The following is a 25,906-nucleotide window of genomic DNA, read 5'->3' as shown; positions in this document are numbered from 1 at the left end:
AATTCGGAAGGTTTCTTGGAGGGAGATTTGGTACTGCTATACAACCCTCACCGGCGGAAAGGTGTTCCATCCAAATATCGGTGCAGTTGCGCAGGCCCGTACAGAGTTGTGAAGAGGATCAGTGATGTCATCTACTGCATACAAACAATTGGGAAACCACGAAATAGAAGAGTGGTTCATTTGGAGAGGCTAGCAGCGGTTAGGTCGAGAGATTTGTCTTATCGGGACGATCAGACTTAGGTGGAGGGCAGTGTTACGAATATTAGCAACACTAAGGGATACTGCCATCTCTAAGCCGATGCTAAGCAGTGACTGTATTTGTATTTGTATGTACATCAATAATTCAATCATTATGTCTACACATATGTACGTACACGCAGCGGAGAAGCAACCCACAAACACATGCAGATATCTTATCTGATATGCAATTATAATTGTGGAAGTGTCGCTCACAAATACACGCGCATATGAGAGCTATACACGTACATCTGTAGTTATAATTATAGCAGATAACCAACTAGTAGATTCTAGAACAGAACCGCCTAGAAATGTCAACGAGGAAACCAAACACTATAAAAGGCAGCAACAGTAGAGGTGCGAGAATCAGTTGGATTTAAGACGCTATCTAGCGAGCAATAGCAGTATTATCAGTTGCGAGTTATAAGTGTTATTGTGAAGTACTTTAATAAAGGCCATTTTGCATTATTAAATATTGGAGTTGTTTATTCAACAGTTTAGTGATTCGAACTTAGCAGAAGAGGATTTGCAGTAAATTCGTTACACTATGAATAAATTACACTCACCTGGCCTAATATTTGACGAACCTTTCCTGCAAGCAAACAGGAAGTATGAATTGGAATAACTTTTGAAAAAGAACACCAAAATTATAAATTTCTGAACATGAGTTGCGCTTTTCTAAACTTGAATTGTAATTATCTGAACTTATACTGAAAAAGGTGTAATAAAATGTGAAAGAAAAATTAGGCTTGAAGCTTGAAAGTATAATTTATTATTATTTTTTATTAAACATACTTATAGGTATGTCTCCAAAGAAAAGTATATCTTCATCTAGCTAAGGATAATATTAAATAAAAGAGCATTATCGTTATTATTATTCAAATGTTACCGATTCGTCCACTAAGATTCTTATTTCGAATGCAAAATTATAAAAGTAAATCGCTAAGACACATATAAGTTACGTGAATATTCAAATATAGTTTTGCTTTTTTAAATGTTCCCATAATTATTATTTATATCACATAAACAAATATTAAATACGTTATCTATTAAACTATTTTAGATGCTCATTTTATGCATTCACTTTAATTAAGCGCTAATCAAATGAATATTTCGAACGATTGTCAGACAGCTTTGTTATTGCCTGCAGGCTTTTAATACAATATGTACAAGCATTAAGTATGCCTCGAAGCAGCAATAGAAAAACTTGTTTTCAGCTAGCTTTATAGTCCACTTGCAAAATGAGGGCTTTTAACATTAATCAAAAGAATATGCTGCTGCTTGAAGTTTCACTCAAGGCTTACTAGAAAATGATTATAATATAATATATTATATTATCACTTAAGTATTGTTCAGCTGATTTTTTTTTTTTTTCATCGCCAATATTTGTAGGATATTGACCGCTCTATATAAAAATTGGACGTTTTCGTTAATCTTACCGTTGCACAGACATTGAAGGCCAAAAGTGCCCCTGAAAAAATAATTTTGACGATTTTATCCCTTCAACATTTGAATTTGTGACTTTGTAATGGTAAAATGAATGAAAAAGTGAACAAGACCTATTTTTTATAGCGCCCAATTCAAAAAATGTGAAAGGAATAAACTGAGCGATATTTTCTATGGTTCTGTGCCCTGCTTCAGTTTTCTCAAAATTTTCGTGTCGATTTTGAATCCATATCATGGTTCAACTATATGGTTGGCTCATCTCTACAAAAACTAAATATGTTAGATCAGATTGTCAAAATTTGCGTGTGGTGTTCGTGCGAATGGTATGGAATGGAAACATAAAACTTAGCAGTTTTTGTGTGTTGTAAGAAAATGTTGCCAATGTGTTGGTTTCATTTTGAGTTTGCCATTTCCTTTTGACAATCCCATCGACCATACAATGAAATAAATAAAATCAACTGATGAGAAAAGCCAACCATATAATTGAGCTATGATCCATATCGTACGATTGGTTTTGTGTTCTAGTAACCGTTTAGAATTTGTTTAGCTTATTTCAGTTCAATTCAACGCTATCCGAATTTAAATCGAAAAAATGTTCACGATATGTGAAAACGAGAGTTTGCTCTTATTCGAAAACCGGAATGTGGGTATATAAATCATTTTCTTGCAAGCCTTGTGTGAAAACTGTGATGAGCATATCCTTCTGATTTATATTAGCCTAGCAACACTTTTTCTGTGGCTCATTCCAGAGCAACACATTTAGTGTTTTTTTTTTTGCACACCCTGATGTATTTATGCATATGCATTAGACTGGGTAAAAGATACTTCTGCCCCTAAATCGATATTTTTTGGTTTCAAATTTTTGTTAGTTCTTGCAGGTATAGCCAAAAATGTTATTTATTGTTACAATAAAATTGATATGTCACTTCTAAAGTTACTTTTCTATTACAATTTCCGCTGAAGGGGATTGAATTATTGCCCATTCTCCTTACTTCGTAAAAACAACCCGCGCTGACTTTTCAATTTGGGATTGCCAAAGCCCTGTCATCGTAGAAGAACAAGCCTCTAGTAATTAACGAATGGTTCGGGCCTTTAATCGATTTGCAATTTTTGTTCTGCGTGACATTTCTGTTTGACGTTTGCCCACATTACACACATTGTCGCAACGCATGCATATTTCGGTTAGGGCAAAAAACAGTCATTTGTGTGCGTGCGCTACGCAAGCGCCGTTGGCATGTTAGGACCGGTTTCTCTCAACATATATGTAAATTCTGAAATTCGAATAGAAGCAAAAAAATTATAATTATAACCTTTAAAAATTATAATTGAAAAATTGTTTGTCAACGTTTACTTTTGATTTTTCCTTCAATAATTATTTGTCAACCTTTATTACATGGTTCAACTATATGGTTGGCTCATCTGTACAATAACAAAATATGTCTGTTCAAATTGTCAAAATCTGTGTATTGATGTTGATGCGAATGGTATGGAATGGAAACATAAAACTTGGCAGTTTTTGTATTTGTAAGAAAATGTTGCCAATGTGTTGGTTTCATTTTGAGATTGCCATCTCCTTTTGACAAACCCATCGACCATGCAATGAAATAAATAAAATCAGCTGATGAGATGAGCCAACCATATAATTGAGCCATGCTTTATTATTTACTCTGTTTGATAATTAGTATGATCAAGGCGAATTCAGTACCAGGTGTTGTTATCCCAACAGCTGATTGCTTCTTCTTGATTATTTTCCATACAGTGCCTTGTATTAATATGTCAGTTAATCGAAATCAATGAACATTTTATTGTGACTTGACATTCTTATGCACGGCGAATTGGTCGAATTCACTTTGCAACCACCTGGTATGGATTCGCCTTGATTATGATCGCTACGTTTTTTTTTTTTTTTTTGTTGGCATTAAAAGTTGTAATTTTATTAGAATTCAAAGTAGATAATTTTTTATTTTTTTGCTTTATAGCTTTTAGTCCACTATGCTGGTAGAGACGACATTGTCCGTCCCCAACAAAGCACGTCAGCAATCCCTTCTTAGAAATAGCAGACACTTTTTGAATGGCACGAAAACCAAAGTTTTAATAACCTGTTGCATTGGGATAACAGTGGAGGCTTCCACCGGAAGGTCGCGTATCCAGCAAACCCTTCCAACTCTCATGCATAATTTAAATTATACCGGTTTATAAAAACGTCGTTTTCGGGCTTTTAAAGGTTATTTTGACAAAGATGGCAGATGCTCTCAAAGACTTTATGAAAATGTGGCCGAATGAGTTGATTCACGTTTGGGTTTAGCCTTTGCAATAAGCTACGCTATCTGAGATAAGCATTACGTTATGTAAATCCATTATGCGAAGAGTAAGTGAAATCTGATCTTAACAACCACGTTAATGTTACTTGACATAATTTCGAAATGTTAAAGGACTTTACCTGGGAACTGGAATAAGTTGGGCAATTGAAAAGTAAAGTCCCTACTCCGCCATCAAAAATCAAGCTCAACAAGCCACTGACAACATAAGATGAGAGGCTCTTGAGAACAGTTGAATGAAAGATTTCCTCAACGTGTTGGCGTCGACAAGTACCGAGATGGATTTAGTACTGGGCTTTATGCAGTATTATTATACAGTAAATTGGCGTGGTTATAAGTTTTTCTTGGTGCGGTTCTCCTTTCAAATTTCATCACTATTGCTTCAACCGTTCCCGTGATATCGCTACCGTAATTCGACGCTAAGCTTTTTTAATTAGACCGCTGCCTAAGTAAGCGTTGCAATGCCCATTTATACCCCCTTTTAGTAGGAATATTACGCAGAGCCAGAATAAATTTATACCAAATATGACGCTAACTCTTAGGACGGATAGGCTGACGGATCTCCATAAGAGTGGGCAACGTATTTGGTATTATATTCGGAAAGCTTAGCCTCCACGATTTAAACTTCCAATTTGAAAGGTTAATTTCCGTCGTCGCACGTGGGTATCAGTATTATCAGGTTGCAGATCGAAAAAAAACCCGCCAAGCTACTTGGCTATCTCCTGATAAAAAAGTCTGGAACCAAATCTATGGCTCAATGACAACATGATAGATGCCGGGCATAACTCCAGATAACGCTTTTACGGACTCTACAAATTCGAAATACAGACTGGGTCTATCATCATGGGCATCAAGAACTCTAAAACCATTATTTTGCATGAGCATGATTTGGAGGCTGACCGAATTAAAATGGTAATATTTCGGTTGGCAAATAACACTAGCCTAAGAAATTAAGCAATAATTGCCGGTATTCTCAAATAAATTAAGAGTTGGTTAAAAGCAAACCACATGTCGGTATGCTTAGATCTTGTAAAAGATTGATGCCCACAACACCTTTATCTTGCAGTACTATTATCAACCAAAAAGAAATTCAAATTACTTTCCAATTGTCAACGAAAAAAATTCTTATCGTTTATAATCACCCCTATTCTACATTTCGATCACGTTCCCGTTCTACGCTCCGCTTCAATCGAAGTTTGGTATTCTGCATTACGACGGAATCGTAAAGAGAAGAGGAAGAGCAAATGATTTTTCGAAATCAGCTGTTGGTACGGAATGTGTGAACATTGGAACAAAATAAATTAAAGAAAATTTGTAAAAAACACTGAAAAACGTTTATATTTTATTATCCACGCCATTTTGTACAAAAAAAAGCAATAGAATATATTGCCGCAGTGTTATATTTTTATGAGTGAAGTGCTTTGTAAGTGTGTTTTGTCGTTCTTTTGGCCAATTCCCTGCCGTGGCCACCAAGTTTTGTTAAAACGGATTCCTGCACGAATATAGTTGACATTTTCTGAATTTTAAGGATGCTAATTTCATTGCACTGGCCTAAAATACTTTATAAAGGTTTATTTATTCTTTCCGCAAGGATTGTTTACGTTTTCGCTTCGCCTTCCTCTACGCCGGCAGCTTGCTTTGGCATATAACTGGACCCAACGAACAGACACAAATTATAGCTGTCTATTATAATGGAATCAATAGCCGCGGTATTATTTATGGAGTTGGAAAGCAACGCATACGAAAATTGCCAGGCGAGAATGGAAAGGCAAATATTGGGAGATTTGTGTAATACAGTTGAGATGAGTGACGAATTGTAAGAAATTGAACTTAAAATTGGTAAAGTTTAATGACTTATTTTCTTATTTAGGTTCAAAAAAAAACGTTCGAATTAACAAGGATGCTTTAAAGTATGTGTTAGATACTTTTGCGGGGCAAATACGTCCAAGGACTTCGACATCGATATGTTGTTTTTGACCTGGAAACATATAAAAAACAATCATCATCAAGCCTTCTACGTTTCTTAACAAGTTTTACTTACATTTTTGTTAAAATTCTGTTATAAATTAATAAAAAAATAAAAAGAAAATATTTTTCCGCCAACAAATTTGCAACTTAGAAAAACGGAGCTACGATCGAAATGCAGAATACAAAAAATCGAACGATTCGAAGTTGGATCGAAAGAGATTGGAACACAGAATACCAAAATTGCCAAATCGAAAAAATTCCAATCCAAGTCGAAATGCAGAATAGGGCTGAATAATTATTAAGTAACGTAAAAAATAAACGCTGACTTATAATTATTTAAGAAAAAAATACTTTTTTGAAAATTATTACAAAGCAGCGCTTTTAATAGATTTTTGAATTCGGACAAAGTTTTCAATTTCAAAATTTGATATAATAATTAAATTGGGTCTATGATAAAAAAATATATAAAACGTTCAAACGTTCTCAACATAAGCTTTCATTAAGGGGCGATTTATTTCAATATTTTCATAATTTGTATAGGCATCGATCTTATATAATATGCATGGCTGCGCTTAACATTTATGTATGTATTTATGCTGCATTAACGAGTTTAGATTTTATTCTATGTTAATTATATTCAAGCGCTATTTCAAATTATCTTGTAAAAGTTTTGATATAATATCCATTATAAAGAACACTTCAGCAACATTTGAATATTCATTATAGAGTTTGTTACTGGACATCACTAAGTTCTAAACTAATTTGAATAACCTAATTTTGCCTAAGCCATTTTGCAATCGTGTTTTAATTATATATATATATATATTTAAATTGTTTCGCTATATGTTATTTTTAAACATAAAAAACCAAAAACGAGAAGTTATACAACAACCGAAACTTATACAGCTTATAAATAATATAAAAGCAAAGCGTTCATTTGCCGTATTTAACTGTTTGTGGCGCATTTTATAAACGCAATCGATTATAATTACATTGTGTGTATGTACTAATTTGCTTTGCAAATTCATCGATATTGAAATAAGACTTGAACCTGTTATTGTTCATAAAATACGTATTTCGTTACATTTTTTTCTTTCTATTTATTTTTTTGTTTTTTTTTTTTTTTTTTAATTAGATTTGACCTACTAATTCTTGTATGTTTCTAAGTAATTCTTCCATATTTCACAACAAATCCCGGTGGAACACCCAAGTGTGTTTCGTATGCGCAAACTTGTGTGAAAGCCATTGAGACTCCAATAAATTAAAACGATCCTGGCTGAGATAGAGCGGCTTTCCACGTCTTAAATTGTCAATTGAATAAATATAAAAGTTAGTCCACGCATTGAAATCGAAGCAACAAAAGTAAAACTTACTTAAGATCACGATCCTCTTCATCGAAATCATCTAAATACAATGAGCCCCATAAGCAGGCGCGTCGTCCACGTATCACTATTATATATGTGGATGTAACAACAAGAAATATGCCGATTCCGCCTCCACATGTAATCGTATGCTATAATTAAGAACAATAAATAAATTTAATGTAAGTACATACACAGGTTAATTTGTATGTATTTGATTAAATATAATAAAAAAGGCTTGCATCAGAATTTGACCTGGCATAACTTTTCCTCTACCCATCTCAATTTCTCATTCTCCCATCTTGACATCCGATTTTCAAAATAAAATTTTGTTTCAATATAGTTTTGTAAGGTAAACTAGTTTTAGGGCCAGATTATGTAAGGCGCTGTAAAACTTTGCTTAGCATTCACTCACATTCATAGTCAAAACTATATAATACCAAAAATTGTATAGGGACATTCAGGTTTACTGTCACTCACTGAAATGAATGAATGCCTCTTAAATGGCACCATGCAAGGCACAAAATCAGTAATATGTATTTCAAAACTATTTGCTACTTCATGTTGGGAGGACAAAAGCTATCCTTAAGACAGGCCCAAGGATGCTCTGCCCATCCCAACCACCCAAATTCACAAACAGGGGAGCGTCAAGCCATCCCAAACCAAGAGCTGTGGATAGCTGACGCTTCCCAGATGAACCCCAAAATCGAACTGCGCTTTTTTGTTCGACTTTGATATTAAAGTTTATGTGAAGGGCTGAATTTAAACAAGTAGGTAAGGAAGGCTAAGTTCGGGTGTAACCGGACATTACATACTCAGCTGGCAAATTACAGCTTGTAAAACATTTAAATTACCTTCTTTTAAAAGTGGGCGGTGCCACGCCCATTGTCCAAAATTTTATTAATTTTCTATTCCATTCTTTGTAATGAATTATCGCACTTTTTCGATATCGAAAAAGTGGGCGTGGTTATAGTCCGATTTCGTTCATTTTGAATAACGATCTGAGATGAGTGCCCAAGAACTTACATACCAAATTTCATTAAGATACCTCAAAATTTAGTCAAGTTATCGTGTTCACGGACAGACGGGCGGACAAACATGGCTAAATGAATTTCTTTTTTCGCCCAGATCATTTTCATATATAGAAGTCTATATCTATCTCGATAAGTGTATGCCGTTACGGGGTACCGTTATGCGAAGAAAATTAATATACTCGTGTGAGCTATGCTAGACGGTATAAAAAGCGGACTAGAACTATTTACTAATTTTTTTTTGAATCAATCTAATTTACACGACCATATCTACATTGATTGTTAAAACTTAAGGCAATTAAAAAAAAATGGATTAACATATTTTCCTCAGATCTAAATATAATACCAAGAACCATAATTCTGAAAAAAGCAATGCAATACTAACGGCTCTGATTTACGGCTGGCAAATCTGAAAAGTTTTTTTCTTCTATATGTGGGCAGTGCCCCTCCCATTTTCCAAAATTTTACCAAAAAATCAAATTTTATCACTTTAACTATCTTTGATATTGATCTATCGCATTTCTTCCATATTTCAAAATATTGATATCGATTTTTTTAAAGTCGGCGTAGTCACAGACCCGATTCCGAAAATTACCCAAAATGTATATATAATAACAAGATTAACCTAAAAGCGAAAAATGAATTTGATGCCTTCAGCAGGTTTTGAGCTCCGGCTAAAAAATCTTTAAAATTTTCCTCTAAATGTGGGCGACGCCAAAGCCCATTTTTTTTAATTTTATCAAATTTTCTTTTGAAGTCATAAAGTCAACCTCCACGGCCGGCGCGGTGTGATGGTAGCATGCTTCGCCTATCACACCGAAGGTCTTGGGCTTAACTTTCTGGCAAAGTAGCGTCAAACATTTAGAGAAAAGTTTTTTCAATTAGAATAAATTTTTTCTTTCTGGAATAAAGTAATTTATTTACTTTCTAGGAAATTCATAAAATTGATTGAACCGTAAGCCGATGTTCTTAAATTCTTACCCGCACAGCCTCGCAACAGTCGTTTTCAGCACAACAAGTTTGTTTAAGACATACTATCGTGCCACACAATAAACAAATTGAACTCTCCTTTGGCACTTTGTAACAATTTAGGCATGGACGTTCGTGATAATACTGTAAAAAGTAGAAACAAATTAATTATGTAACATGAAAAGTTTTGATTTTGCCACACACATACTGTAAACAAACGCTCATATTCGCGTGGCAACTCAAGTAGCTTCGGTTGCTGCCACGATGCATGCTGATTTATAATGACGAGTTCGCGTACTGTGTCTGTTGGTGGTCGAATATCCATCAATTGTTCACACCAAAATTTTGGTAATGTTTCATCGGTACCCGGTATAAAGCACAAACCTTTTGATGCATTAAAACAATCCCAATCCATTGAATCTGTAACTAATTCCAGATAATAAACTAAACGCACAAACTCTAAACCCGGTGCTGATATCTCTGGCATATCATGACGATATAAATGTTGCCGTAATAATGCGGCAATACGTAAAAATGGTAAGCAAAGTGTCTGTAATTGAGCTTCCATAGACTTTAGGTTAACCTCAACTTCAGAAGTTAAAACACAGTTACTACCAATTCCACTCTCACTACTCGTCGATGGATATACAGCAGGATTACTAAAGGCATTTGAACCAACAGATGCAGTCATTGCTGCAGCTGCTGTTGAAGTACTTGGTATACTTTCACGTCTCAAATGTGACATACGATTCGTATTATTCAAAACCAAAGCCATAGCCCAACCCAAATAAGGCATACTCGATGAAGAACTGGCTCCACTTGGGGTACGAAGCAAATTGCGACGGTCGCCTGTTTCATTATCATCAGCACTTGACGATTTATGATATTTGGATATAATGTAGTCACATTCCAAATCCGTTAAAGTAACACAAAGTTGTACAACTATTTGATAATACAATAAATTGTACATAACCTTAACCATGCATGTGAAGAAATCTGTAATTTATTTATAAAATAGATTTTGAAAAAAATTATCTATAAAATACTAATGGTACATGCTATACATGCCTTGATCCAAATGTAGTGGCGCAAGCAGAATAAATTTTAGTAATAACGCAATGGGATCGGCTAAAAGGCTCGGTATTAGCTCGCGACAGTGTGAAGGTACCGGCGCCGAATCTGTTACAGGTAAGCCTGCAAGAGAAGCCCACGAACGCCACAATGGCCATTCGACTAAAACGCGTACATGCACTGAAAGGACATGCAACAAAGGAACAATGCAATCACGTTTCGCTTTATAACGCGTTGAATTCGTTGTGCATAAAGAACCCCCACGTTGTATAATTTCAGACTCTAAATTCGTGCGCGCAATTGATGTAACAAAAACAAATAGACTGCGAAATGTTGGCGGCATACGTTTCATTTTACGATGTGTTATATTTGTCATGTCCTCCATAGCACGTCCCATAGCTTCGGAAAGTTTCGTTGAAGTCTGCTGATAAAAGATAATTTTTTATTAATTAAATTTGATCATTTGGGTAGAGGTCTCTAAAAACAAATGAATGATTTTTTTCTAAGTATGTCTTAACAGTCTTCCAAAACTTACATGCCCATTGCCGCCGTAGTACAGAAAATAACATCAAAAATTACTAAGAACTTATAAGTTTTTCCATCGCCAAGAGCTTAATTTTCTATTTATTTAGACTAAAACAACAAATTCAAAAAGGTACCAAAACCGTATTAATGTGTTATGTTCTTAAATATATGTAAAAGAACAGTGAAGACGATAACAATAAAAAAATAAGCATATGTACATGCAAATAAATATGTTGATATTGTGACGACCATTAGCAACACTAAGGGATACTATCATCTCTAAGCCGATGCCAAGCAGTGACTTTTATGCACATCATTAAATCAATCATTATGTCTACCCATATGTCCATACGAGCAGCGGAGAAGAGACGCACAAACAAATGCATATATCTTATCTGAGATGCTCACAAAAGAAGGCAATAATTTGTGCAAGTATTACTCACGTATACACGCGCATATGAGAAGCTATAAACGTAGTTGGGGATGGTGATTTTGTAGCTCATAACTACTAGTAAATTCTAGAATAGAAAAGCCTAAAAGTATGCAACGAGAAAACCAGACAGTATAAAAGGCAGCAACAGTAGAGGAACGACAATAAGTTTGATTTAAGCATTCCATCTGTCGAGCAATAGAAGTGTTATAGTGAAGTACTTTAATAAAGGCCATTTTGCATTACTGAATAGTGGAGTTATTTATTTACTAGTTTAGTGTTTAAAACGTTAGCAGAAGGTTACAAATAAGAGGAATTGCAGTAAATTCGTTACAATTAGTGTAAGAAGAGGAATTGTTGAATAAATTCCGAAGATTTCGAGTGCAATAAGGACATGGCAAAGTGGAGTGAATTGAAGATCCAGCAATTGAAGAAGGAGTTGGAGGGCCGTGCATTGAATACAACCGGCAATAAACTCCAACTTCAGGCACGATTACGAAAGGGAATGGAACTAGAGGGAATTGACGTGGAAGAGTATGTCTTTCCTCTTGATGGCGAGGAGACAATAAAATTTTAAGAGAAAAACGTAACATCGCAGACAGTTACCAGCACAGACTTGAACATGATATTGGCTGCAATATCTGCAGAAACATCGACAGTAACATCAACGTCGTCGCAAATGTCATCTCAACTGGAGGAACAGAAGATATATATGGCATCACAACTGGAAGAACAGAAGACGTATATGGCATCCCAACTGGAATCGCAGGAAACCCGTCTAACATCACAATTGGAAAAACAGAAGACATATTTGGCATCTCAACTGGAAGCGCAAGAGGCACGTATATCTGAAATGTCGGCACAAATTTCGGAACAGGTATCATCGCAGCTCTTTGTAAAACTGGAAGAGCAGGTTGCAAACATTTTACAACCCGAGGACAAAATTGATGCCGAGATAGAAGCGTTAAAAGGTCGTATGGAGCAGTTACAACTAAACCACCCAGCTGTTTCAGCAAGCAATCCAAAGGTAAAAACACCATCATTTGACGGTTCTGTTCCTTTCCAGGTCTTTAAGCTACACTTTGAGAAGACCGCAACAGTGAACAACTGGAATGCTGCAGATAAAGTTGCTGCACTGTTCATGGCGTTGAAAGGGCCTGCAGCTGAGATTTTACAAACTATTCCAGAGGGCGAACGGAACTGTTATGAAGCATTGATGGGCGCTCTAGAGAGACGATACGGAACTGAGCATAGGAGAAAGATATACCAAATGGAGTTACTGAACCGCTTCCAGAGGCCTGGTGAAACATTGCAAGAGTTTGCGTCGGATGTTGAAAGGCTGGCACATTTAGCGAATGCGGACGCACCCGTGGAATACACTGAAAGGGTAAATGTTCAGAGCTTTATAAATGGCATACGGGACGTCGAAACAAAGCGAGCTACATACGCAAACCCAAAGCCAACATTCGCAGAAACGGTATCACATGCTCTGATTCAGGGAACAGCGTCGCTTCTGTGTAAGCCAGTTTTCAAAGCACGCAGTGTGGAAGTAGAATGGCCAGAGTGGGTAGACGTAAGTTTAGAAGCTTTAAAAGGAACGCAACAGAAGAATAATGGTGCAATCAAATGTTTCAAGTACGGTAACCCAGGTCACATTGCTCGTCACTGCAGCACCGGTCATGGTAGTTCCAACTTGAGTGGCCGTAAACGCAAAGCTGGAGGAGATACGCAAGAGCGAGTCAGATGTAAAGATCGAAAACTTGCCCCAGCTATAGAATGTCCTGTGATATCTATCTCGCAAATTGAAAGAAACTTGAGCAGTCTTACAGTCAAAGGAAATGTGGATGGCAAGGAGCGTGTACTGACTGTAGATACGGGTGCATCTCATTCCTTAATCCGATCTGACTTGGTCAACAGGAGAGTAAAACCGCTACCTGGAGCAAGGTTGCGTACGGTCACAGGCGAGTATAACCAAGTCCAGGGAGAAGTGATATGTGAAGTCTTAATTGGGAAGGTCATGGTTCTACACAAATTCGTTGTGGCAGAGATCGTTGATGAAGTCATATTGGGAGTGGACTTCTTAGTTGACCATGACATCAGGATCGATATTTATTTATTTATTTAATTATTTAAAGTCAACTAACAAGAGTGGTCGACTAACAAAATACAAAGGAAGGTAACATAAAAAAGGATAGCGTAAAAATATACACAAGTATAAAATTAAAAAGGAATTAATTAAAAATTTACAATTTTGTTTAACGTTGAACAAGAACTAAAATTAAACTATCATTACAAATTAAACAAGTAAACTTTAAGATATCTGTTGAGACTGAAAAGTATAGCATTCCGTAAGGCAACAAACGAACTTTCGATACTAATGCAATTATATAAGTCGTTATAGTACGAGCACCAAACACGTATATGATCATTTTTGCCAAAATTTATACGACACAGGGGTACATGGAAGGGCACGTAGTGTCTGGACACCCTAGCAGGAACTGCAAAGTTCAATCGGCTTAGCAGCTCAGAGGAGTCAACCTCACCTAGAATTAGCTTATGCAGGAACATTACCCCGAGTAATATTCTACGATTTCCAGAGTTGGCAAATCAATGAGAAGAATTCTACTTCTATAAGACGGAAGATGAAGATTTGAGTCCCAGTTAAAGGCCCGTAGAGCAAAAATTTAAAATTGTTTCTGCACAGACTCAATACGCTTTATATGAGTAATATATAATGGACACCAAACACGTGAGCAATACTCAAGTATTGGGCGGACCAGCGAAGTGTAGAGGAATTTGGTCAGATACGGATCCTTGAACTCTTTAGCCCAGCATTTAACAAAACCAAGAGTACGCATTGCTTTATTAGTAATAGCTGAAATATGTGAATTGAACGTCAGTTTCGAGTCAAACAGAACCCCTAAATCGTTAATCGAAGATATACGCTCCATAAGAGTGCCATAAAGTGCATAAGACGACAAGACATGCTTCACGCGATGAAATGTCATTAACTTACATTTGGAACAGTTTAGAACTGCATATTTATTGTACACCAACGTTGAAATGAGTCCAAATCAACCTAAAGTAGATTTGAGCGAGCTAAATCCGAAGGCAAGCATGTTTAGCAAATTTTTACATCATCGGCATACATTAGAGCTCGTGAATGATTCAAAATCTGTGGCAGATCATTCATAAAAAATAGTAAAAAGCAATGGGCCTAAATGACTGCCCTGAGGTACACCAGAGGTAACATTAATTGATTTTGAAATAATATTTTTATAAAGCACCTTTTGGGTTCTATTAGAAAGATAGCTTGAGAGCCATGAAGTCAGATTCTTCGGAAAACCCAGTAAATCAAGCTTCAGAATCAAAATTTCGTGATTCACTGAATCAAAAGCTTTACTAAAATCCGTATAAATCACATCTGTTTGCTTTCTAGCCAAAAAACCATCCCGAACTAAAGAGGTAAACTCAAGTAGGTTTGTGGTGGTTGATCTACATCTCACAAACCCATGCTGAAGGGGTGATAATATGGAAGTACACGAATGTTGAAGCTGACAGGTAATTATTTGTTCAAAGGTTTTAGGAATAGCTGAAAGCTTAGCAATTCCCCTATATTTCTCAATATTAGACCTTCTACGTTTTTTGTGCAGAGGTATGATAAATGACTGTTTCCAAATTGATGAAAATGACGCCGATTGCAAATATAAATTGAACAATTTTACGATCGGTTCTGTTAAGTTCACAGCACAGAACTTAAGCACCCAGCCAGGAATACCATCGGGCCCTGGAGAAAAAATCTGTTTCAGAGCTAAAAAACTCTGAAGTTCAGTGGCACTATCAATGACTGGATTGAGAATACCGTTAGAAATAACTATTTCGAACGGATAACTACCGGTTTGGGTACAGGTTGACGAATAGGTCGATTTGAAAAAGTCTGCGAATAAGATATGCGGAGAAAGATTATGTGCTATAACAACCAGGATGTGCCACTTAACTTCAGTTTGGAAAAAGAGTTCAGCAGTAATCGAGTACTTGTGGAGAAGTGTCGACAAAGGCCACGAAAGTTAAAGGTAAAGGTTGATGGAACGAATGGGCCAAACAAAGCAAAATCAAAGATACCTGCGAGAGAATCATTGGCATTGACAACCCAAATGGACGCACTAAAATGAAATAAAGAATTTCGCAGAAAGAATGCAAGGGTGGTTTCAAGCCAGGGCGCACTACTGTTGGGAAACGTCAAGACGATACTGATGATGCAAAGTCAATCCGTCAAGATCAAGTTCTGCGAAGTAGTTCTTCATTGGCCAAACAACAGAGTGCGAGGGAACAATCCAGGATAATGAGTAGTAAGATGAAACGCAGGTACGATGAGAACAATAATTCGGAAGGTTTCTTGGAGGGAGATTTGGTACTGTTATACAACCCTCACCGGCAGAAAGGTGTTCCATCCAAATTTCGGTGCAGTTGGGAAGGCCCGTACAAAGTTGTGAAGAAGATCAGTGACACCATCTACCGCATACAAACCATTGGGAAACCACGAAGTAAAATAGTGGTACATTTGGAGATGCTAGCGGCATTTAGATCAGGAAATTTGTCTGATTGGGACGACTTGTATGCACATCATTAAATCAATCATTATGTCTACCCATATGTCCATACGAGCAGCGGAGAAGAGACGCACAAACACATGCCTATATCTTATCTGAGATGCTCACAAAAGAATGTAATAATTTGTGCAAGTATTACTCACGTATGCACGCGCATATGAGAAGCTATAAACGTAGTTGTGGATGGTGATTTTGTAGCTGATAACTAACTAGTAAATCCTAGAATAGAAAAGCCTAGAAGTATGCAACGAGGAAACCAGACAGTATACCAGGCAGCAACAGTAGAGGCACGACAATCAGTTTGATTTAAGCATTCCATCTGTCGAGCAATAGAAGTGTTATTGTGAAGTACTTTAATAGAGGCCATTTTGCATTATTGAATAGTCGAGTTATTTGTTAAACAGTTTAGTGATTCGAACGTTAGCAGAAGGTTGCAAATAAGAGGAATTGCAGTAAATTCGTTACAATATATAATAGGAAAATCATGTCGTGGTAAACTTGACTTGCTGTTGTTGTAGCAGTGCTTCGCCCCATCCAATAGGTGCGACCACTCACAAATTGTCATCAATATCCTCTAACGGAAGTCCTAAGAAACTTGCAGTTCCAACAGGGGGCACCAGAGTGAAAGAGGTGTTAGAGGCGTTGGTTCCACATTACAATTGAAGGGATGGTTGGTGTCATGTGGGGACACATTGCAAGCAGGACATATATTATGTATGTCGGGGTTGTTTCTTGATAGGTAAGAGTTTAGCCGGTTACAGTATCTAGATCGCATGAGTGACGCGCGTCTTCCTAGGGAGATTGCTTTCCTCTTCTGCGAGCTCAGGGTATTAATCTTTACGATCGGTGTTCACCGGGCGATTCCTAGCATAGACGTAGGCCCGACGCCTTTTTGTGGATATCACTGAGGCATTTTTTGTGTTTTTCTTCTACATACGGCTGAGTTTTCAGGTGCCATATTTCCTTATAATGCTTGCGTAGATAACTTCTTAAGCTCCTTGGAGGCGGGGGTTCTTCAATCAGATGTCTGTTGGGATGCCCATGTTCTTGGGTATTCAGCAGAAACTGTTTCGTAAGCATTTCATAATAGGGATTTTGTTACGGCTCTGGATTTTAGGTACGATTGCGGATGCATGCAATGTAGATCCTGATCAAACGTCACACCCAGTATTTTCGGGTGTAAGACAGTCGGTAGCGTAATGCCATCGACGTGGATGTCCAATATGGTCGACATTTGACAGGTCCGTGTTGCAAATAAGGTCGCCCATGATTTGAAAAATAAATAAATGTAAGGTCCGAGCTTAACTACTCCTTTGAGTTTGGGTCCTGCTTCTTTTACACGTTTTATGCCGACTCCGAACGGCATCTGCAAGGCAGCATTTAATCTTGTGGAGGAAAGTAAAAAGCAATATGCAAAACTAATTATATATTACGAAATAAGAGTTCAGAAAAACACCTCATTGATAAATTTAATATTTATCTTTCCACTGAATATATTATTATGACGAAATGTGAGACGAAAAAATTTAATACTCTTTTCTGAAAACTCATTGAAATATAAAATAAAGTTAACATTGGAAAAGCGTATTTCATCACTTACTTGTTTTTTTAAATTGATAAATAAGTTTTTTTTAAAGTGATAACTCATCAACATTTTTTTTTAGATAGTAACCTCTTCAAAATGTTTTCTAAGATTTGAGTCTATGGTATTTGGGTCTTACACATGGAGGTCTAAGGATTGTGAAAAAGTGGGCATTTTCGGAACTATTTTCGGAACTATTTTGGGATCTTTTCTTGACTGTAGAGCTTACGATTTCTTCTCGAACACAAGCGAGATTTTCGAGACCCGAGAAATCGAGAACTCGACTTCTCGCGAGATTTTCGTGTCTCGAAGTACTCGTAAATCTCGCGATCTTCTCGACATAAACTTAATTGCTGTATGGACAGTATTTATACACTTGGTTTTTTTTTTACTTGTGAATTTTATGTTGATTATATTGCTTTCCAATGACATTTAAATCAAAACATATTTATTATACATATAATTTTGTTCACAATATTTTATTTTTTTTAACGAGACATGGAGAACAGGGCTTCTCGCGAAATTCTCGACTTTCAATTCAGACGCTGCATTGGCAGTATTCTATACATTTCGGTGTTTTTAGTTGTGGTTTTGTGGAAATGTTCGCTTGTGCTCCAGAAGAAATCCTAAGCTCTATATAAAAGAGCCAATGAATCGATTAAATTGAATGTCGAGAAGCTCGCCAGCCTTACGAGCCTTACGATTAATTCGAGATTCGAGAATCTCGCGAGAAGGCGAGACTCGCGAGAAATCTCTTCTCGAACAAGTTCGAGAAATCGCACGGTCTACTGGACTGCTTCAAAACATTACGCAACATCTTTGAAATCATGTTTTTAGGACATTTGTGGCGGCGTCGTTCGGCGCGTTACTATGTTTTCTCTACTCATTTTAGACTGTTTAGGTCGCTTATTGTACAGGTCGAAAATTGGACTGATATGACCGAAAGGGGTATCAACGGATTCGCATCACTGCCAGTTATAAGAATCCAATTGAACTCTTTCTACACGTTCAAAAGTTATTTAAATAAACAGGCGTTTTCAATGCCAGCTTAACACGGATTTCGCATCACCGAATTCACTAAGTAATTAAAACAAAACACTAAAAGAAAAGTTATATAAAAAATTCAAATGCTCACTTTGAATAATTTTTTTCAAAAAATTAATAAGGAACAATGGATTCAAATAAAATTACCCAATTCGAATATGTTTTCAAATTTTCCTTAATTTGTTAAAAAAGCAAGTTACCCGAAAAATGCCAATTTTTTCAAAAATTCTATATTCCGATTGGCTAAAATAAATCATTGATGCAAAATCCTTTAGTTGTTGTTGTTGTTGTTGTAGCGATAAGGTTGCTCCCCGAAGGCTTTGGGGAGTGTTATCGATGTGATGGTCCTTTGCCGGATACAAATCCGGTACGCTCCGGTACCATAGCACCATTAGGTGCTAGCCCGACCATCTCGGGAACGATTTATGTGGCCACATTAAACCTTCAGGCCATTCCCTCCCTTCCTACCCCAAGTTCCATGAGGAGCTTGGGGTCGCCAGAGCCTCGTCTGTTAGTGAAACAGGATTCGCCGCGGATAGGTGAGGTGGACAATTGGGTTTGGAGAAGCTATATATTGCGCTGGCAACCTAAAAGGTTGCGCTACACAGCCCTTTGAATCTGGTATTTTAGTCGCCTCTTACGACAGGCATACCTACCGCGGGTATATTCTGATCCCCTAACCCGCTGGGGTCCAAAATCCTTTAGTAGGTTCCAGGAGTTTAAATACTCCTTTGGAATGATTCTCACCTCATACTTACATATGTTGAAGATATGGGGAAATCCGCCAAACTTTGGTTTTTTTGGAGAACATTTTTTATTAAATTTGTTAATAACATTGAGGGGTAAATTAGAGCTATACATAATGCCTCAAAAAGATATAGTCAAAAGATCGAGCAAAATATATATAAATTGAGGTCGCAATGTTAAATATACATTTATTTCAACACTTCTCTACCGATTACATCGAAATTTTAACAAAATATGGAGATATATGCAGCTGTTAGCTATGTAAAATTTTTTTTGATAGATGAGACCCGGTTTTGTAGATATCGGTAAAAATATAAAACCGAATAACCGCCAAATATTTTTTACTGCAAAATTTGCAACACATTTATTTTAACACCTTTCTACCGATTCTTTTGAAACTTTAAAAACATATAGATATGTGAACGAAGTATGTTTAGGTAAAAAAGTTGTAATACCCGAGATCCGGTTTTGGAGATATTGATGAAAATATAAACCCGGAAAACCTTAAATCTTTTTACTTATTTAAACACGTCTTAACCGTTTGTGTTGAAATTTTATCAGGATGTACATTTCTATATGGGGTATATTTAGGTAAAATTTTGTTGATACCCGAAACCCGGTTTTAGAGATATCGGCAAAAATATGAAACCGGGTAACCGTCAAATATTTAATACCCGTTTGTTAATTTTTTCTCTACACCAAAGTAGTATACTATCAATTGCCTCATCTTGGAATATTCACGCAAGGAAAGTTATTGATGTTTGTACATGGGGCAAATATACGAAATTTCCGACAAAAATTGGCAATCTTCAAAAAGTGTAGAAAAAAAAATTTTTTTTTTTTAATTTTTGTACCAAATTTGTGCTTATTTTCATTTACTTTTAAATAAAACCTGGTTAAAAAAAAATGTCTACACTTTTTGACGATTGCCAATTTTTGTCGGAAATTTCGTATATTTGCCCCATGTACAAACATCAATAACTTTCCTTGCGTGAATATTCCAAGATGAGGCAATTGAGGGTATACTACTTTGGTTTAGAGAAAAAATTAACAAACGGGTATGAAGTGATAAAAGTAAAATTGTAGCTGTGCCCACAAAAAAACATGCTCCTGAAAAAAATTTACGCAACCAAGTGCTTCCACTTTTCTGCCTCTACCTTCAAAACTGAAAGGGGCACATCGAATTTAAAGCCCCAGGTATTTTTAGTCCCTGATAGGCTATAAGCAAAAAACTGTCAATATTGAAAAAAAACTTACTATCAAATTTCTTGATTTTTAAAATCATCAGATCGTATAGTCAAAAGATCAAACTTAATGTTCTTGTACTATTTTCTGGCCTTAAGTTTTTTGCCCGTGTGTAAAACCCGAGTATCCAAAAAAGTAAACGTTTTTTGGGATTTGCCCATATACATATGTACGTATCAGAAGGGTTTGAAAAATCACTTGGCCTTATATTTAAACATCTGTTGTTTATTTGCGAAACTTTAAAATAACGTCTAAAATGTTAATTTCATCACACTTCATCATCACCACCCAAGTCTCCGGGTTTTACATTTCCTAAGTTGGAGGCCCTATCCCAACTAGGCCCTTGAAGTGAATATCATTGATTCTAGCCTATCAGTCAAGTTTAAATATCACCTACAGGTTACGGCTCCTTTTACAAATGTGAATACGTAGGCACATATATTTACGAGGTGAGGCTTTGTCCTTCATAAAAACACTCAAAGTGGTAAGCAAAAGCTGTCCCAACAAAGTCGAACAAATGACCAGGTGTGCTACTACTCTAACGTAGTAGACAGTCGAACTAGTCTGAAAACTGAAGCCATGCGGTTATTCATAATGAATTATTGTATCAAAAGTCCGGAAAACAACAGTTTGGACTGAGCATATAACCTTAACATGTTTCAAATTAAAACCAGTCGACTTTCATTCTAAAATATCGGTTTGGGTTAACGAAGACTATTGAAATCAACGTTTCGAACACAAACGTCTGCAAATTTTGGTCTACATTGAAAAAAATGTGTCCAGGGTTATTGTAAAATTTAAATTATGTAGGATTAAACTATTTTCACCCATGAGTTACGCAATAATATCGACTTGGACTGCTTAAGATTTCGAGGGCGGCATCCTTGACCGAATAGTAACTCCCTACCATTTCAATGTGTTTCTCTGGTAGTCCTCGGCAGCATAGCGCGAAAAAAAAATCCGTTAGAAAGTCTTCGGAGTTGCACCTAGAGCTCCTAGGAAAGTGACGTCGACGAAGGTATGAGTTTGAAGTCGCAGTCCTATAGTTTCCGTGCTGGTATGTGGTGTGAGGGCCAGGAGGCGTGGTAGCGACTGGTGGTGGACAGGATTGCTACTGTTCGCACATCGGGAATTATAGCTCTTAAAACAGCCGAAAAACTAGATGCGCCCTTGGCGCGATCAACAATAGGCCAGCGTTGGTGCTAATCGTTAAGACTGTGCGACGAGAGTCATGAGTATTAAAAGACCATTAATAGCAACCGTAAGTCGTCTTTGTGCGCGACCAGCAAGGAGTCACAAATGATTTAAAGGAATCGCGTCGATAACGCGTATTAGGAGTTAGAACACCTCCTTCGATGAAACTACGCTTTGTACGAGACATACAGACCAAAGTGTGACTATTTTAAGTACTTAAACTTTTTTCGGCGTACGCAGCACGTACCAGTTCCTTAGACCGGGGTTAGGTTCGAAGCCTACCTGGATTAAGTGAACGATGGACAGTCCCTCCGTAAGGAGCTACTCCTTAAATTTTTGAACGATCCACGAGGCTTTCAGACAAAAACCCCGGATCTTTCCGAAATGGCCAAAACGTTGATTTTCAAAGGATTACCAGAGCAGTTTATAGCTTCTCCAACCCAATTGTTAACCTCCAGTTTCTTTAGCAGCTCAGGCACGGGGACTCCAAGTTCATCATAGAACTAGGAGGTGGGGCGGGATGGCCTAGAAGGTTCAATGTAGTTATTAAATCGCTCCCAAGATGGTCGGGCTATACCTTAATGGTGCTTGTTACCGGAACGTACCGGATCTATCATCGACAACACTCACCAAAGCTTTCGGGGAGTGTCTTTATAGCTACAACAACAACAAGTTGAAAGAAATTGTTCATTCGACTTTTAAGGACCACCTCAATGTAAATACTATTAATAATTACCGTTGGGCGCGCATTTTCTTTTATTAGGTTCGTTAGCTCAGCAACAAGTTGTTCAAAGGGTTGTGTACCCGAACGCACCATCGGTGTTGGCCTATCCAATTGTGGACTCAATGGCAATACCGAATTCGAAAGTTGTCTACAAACAGGACAATAAAATTCGCCACGTTCATGCTGATGTTGCCGTTGAGTAGCGTACAAAGTTTTCAGGTATGCATCCAAACAGCTAAGATGTACATGATGACCACATGATTGAACATGTACACCATTTTCATAAGCCATATTATTAGAGAGATACCATGATTCTTCACCAAATTTTAAACTTAACAATTCAGTACGACGATTAAATTCAGTAGCTAAACGTGTCGTTTGCTTGAGACGCTCCTCATCTTCATGACATAACGGCAATGGTAAACGTTCTGCAGTACGACGTCGATGTCCGACTATGCCACTTGATTCTACCAGAACAACAAGTCCAATGGGATTTGCTTCTGTGCTGGGTGTGGTGCAATTACAAATAATACAGTCATATTCCTTTTCGCGTGGTTGTTCTTCATATAGATCATCATCATCATCATCCATGCCGCATTCCATATTATGAGCAGCCGTTTGCATGAATTCTTTTTGTTTATTTGCGAAATCTTGCATCATTTTCATTTGACGTTCGCGTGCACGCGTGCGACGCTCTTCCTTTTCACGAGTTTCCCGAGCTTTTTGTTCAGCTTGTTTTTCACGTTGATTTGGCCAAAGCCGAGAACGTATCTCATCAATGCTTTGAGCACATAATTCATCACGTTTTGCTATTTTACGTATAAGATTGCCAATAAAATATGGACCATCACCGATACGTGAATCGGATACGCGTATTTTTTTATAATTACGATGACGCTTTCTACTTATACTACTATAGTAAGGGTATTCACGTTGACTAGAATCCATATTTAAATTGGAAGCGGCAGCAGAAGTGCTCGCCTCAGCACAGTCTATATCCATGGCGGTAGGTGAATTGTTTAGCCTTACTATTCTGCTCATACATGAGGTGCCTGAAAATGTTTCAGTGGATAATCTTCTTAGTTGCAGAACGGAGTTTGTATCATATCCTTTGTCGTCTGTTTTTGTTTTTTCCTCAACATCTTCTTCATCTGCGTCTGCGTCTGAGTCTTCCCAATCCTCAACGTCACTCAAAGAGAAACTATCCAATGTACCACTTAATTGCGAATGTAACTTTAAAAGCAATGAGAGAATACTTTCTTCGATAGGCACTTCATCCTTATTCTTTCCACCAATTGCATTATCTACCAGCTGTGTGGTACGTTTCCGTGCACCCGTCGCATCGTAAGGTCGACGTCCGGCTAATGTTGGTACACCCAATACGCCACTCATTGATGTTGTAGGCACAATGCTTCGACTGCCAACAGGCACTGCAACAGGTTGTACGCGCTGAAATGGCAACAACATACTGTTCGAATTATTTGTTGTGGGTGAAAACATTTCATTTTGTTGTACATCTTCTGTTGTTCTTCGTAATGCGCCACTAGAAGTACCGCTAACGCTACCGCCAACACCAACACCACCACCACTTGCACCAGATCCACCAGCTAAAAGCTGCAATTCTCTTCTTATAGCCACTTCCATACCACTTTCTGGCAGTGTAATAGGCTGTAATGAAAAACGAAATCCTACTGCTGGCGTGGCCCCCTCAATAGCCTCATCTACTTCGCGTAATGTATAATCTTCTTGACTATCTTGCCTTATAACCAAACTTTGTTCCGGCACAACAGATAGGTCCGGTGGCAAAGCTACCTCCATATTCTGCATACGCACCATTGCAGTTGAAGTTGGGCCAGCTACGCTAACACTCATTGAATCCTCATCCAAATCATCATCACTGCCACCAATCATTGGCAATGCAGCTGTCGCATCCGCATCCACATCATAATCTAAATCACCATAGAATTGACTTGAACGATAGTTGGCTGGCGAAACTTGCGGCTCATGCGATTTTAATGAAAGTTTCGTTACGACATAACGCAAATTGCAACTCAAATTATCTGTCGGAAAACATTGGAAGAGTTTTGGTGGATCACGTCGCATTGAAAACGGATAGCCTGGTTTAATTTTTGGATCACATTCTGCTACGGCCGCTTTATCATTGCCATTAGTGTCTTCGCTCTTTTCGACCGCTATTTCTAATAAGAATATAGCTAAAGCTAATAAATGTTCAGAAACGTCACGTGAGTGCACCGCACGAAATAAAATTGAAAGTATGGTTGAATGAAAGACCCGCGAACTTAATATACGGCATGGATCGCTGAAAGCCACTCCGACGGGTCTTGGCATACGAAATGGTGGCCATAGATTTCCGCTTGCAGGCATTTTATTTTTGCTTTTTACATAATTTGTAAAACGATCTAAAGATGATTGAAAATCTCGTCGGTGCACAGCACGCAGCAGCACATGCAATGGATCATAGTACTCTTCCCATACATCGTCTATGGGCGTAAAAAGTCCTTGTTCCAAATTCTCCGAACCCGAAGATGGCGCTTTATAAACTGATAACTTTTTGAGAAAATTTTCAAAATTTTTCGTATGCACATTTCCCGAACGTTCGGGCATTAACTCTAATAACTGTGAATGTGTTTTATTTTCCGTGGCGAGTAAAGCGCTTATCTCGATAATGCATTGTGTTGCTTCATCATTGCCGAGATTAGTTCGACTGGTGACAAGTGTGGCCAGAAACGTTAAGAATCCCTCTAACATTGAGCATTGCTCCATTTTTTGTTGTTGCTTTAATGGTGCCATCTCCAACCATTGCCCAACACCAAATAATTCAATTGAATTTTGTAGAAAGAAATATGGCGGCAAATTTGTAGCGCAAATTTGTAAAAAGAATAAATCCATGTCAGCCATAGAATTGCAAAAGTTCGCCTGTATGTAGGTCATGGCTTGACCTTTTATTTGTAGTCCGTTACGCACCCATTTCCCAGCTAAAATTTCGTAGAAAAAACTCTGTAAAAGAGGAAAAAGTAAAAAAAACAATTAAGTTAATAATATTAAGTAAACTGATGACGAAAATGGCTTAACTACGTATGGCATGAATAGAAGAAGCAGAAGAATTTTGGTTGGGGCAAGTTCTCTGACCTAAACTTCAGTTAACTTACAGGCAAATAAAAGGATGGCTCCCTAAGGCTGGTTCTTTTTTTTGACGAGAATTTTTTGACTGGAGGAGTACTGCTGCCACTTTCTGTTAGGGTTAAATACTTATGGATTATACTGGACAGGGCGATCGCCGTGGTGTGATGGTAGCGTGCTCCGCCAGCCATGACGGAGGTCTTGGGTTCATCTCCCGAGAAAAGCAACATCAAAATCTAGAAACAAGTTTTTTTCAATTCGAA

At 37.4% G+C, this 25,906-nt stretch overlaps 1 protein-coding gene across 2 annotated transcripts in view; it reads right to left on the bottom strand.

Annotated features, from left to right (window-relative positions):
- Positions 1 to 986: 986 nt before the first annotated feature.
- The window catches only part of Ubr3 (Ubr3 ubiquitin ligase), a 149,546-nt gene continuing 124,626 nt past the window's right edge, over positions 987 to 25,906 (bottom strand). Inside the window, exons 7-12 of one of the 2 annotated variants that reach the window (XM_067786264.1) lie at positions 22,515 to 25,520; positions 10,399 to 10,825; positions 9,539 to 10,326; positions 9,343 to 9,474; positions 7,343 to 7,482; positions 987 to 7,269 (exon numbers count right to left, since the gene is read on the bottom strand). In XM_067786264.1, coding sequence (XP_067642365.1) covers positions 7,152 to 7,269; positions 7,343 to 7,482; positions 9,343 to 9,474; positions 9,539 to 10,326; positions 10,399 to 10,825; positions 22,515 to 25,520 — 4,611 coding nt within the window. In that variant the 3' untranslated portion in view covers positions 987 to 7,151. The remainder of the gene's footprint in view (positions 7,270 to 7,342; positions 7,483 to 9,342; positions 9,475 to 9,538; positions 10,327 to 10,398; positions 10,826 to 22,514; positions 25,521 to 25,906) is intronic. The other variant, XM_067786265.1, reaches the window with a different exon arrangement.

Source organism: Eurosta solidaginis, chromosome 4 (genome assembly GCF_040869045.1).
Source record: "Eurosta solidaginis isolate ZX-2024a chromosome 4, ASM4086904v1, whole genome shotgun sequence".
In the NCBI taxonomy this organism is placed as follows: Eukaryota; Metazoa; Arthropoda; class Insecta; order Diptera; family Tephritidae; genus Eurosta; species Eurosta solidaginis.
Note: the sequence above shows the minus strand (reverse complement) of the source record. Positions and strands in the feature narration are given on the sequence as shown.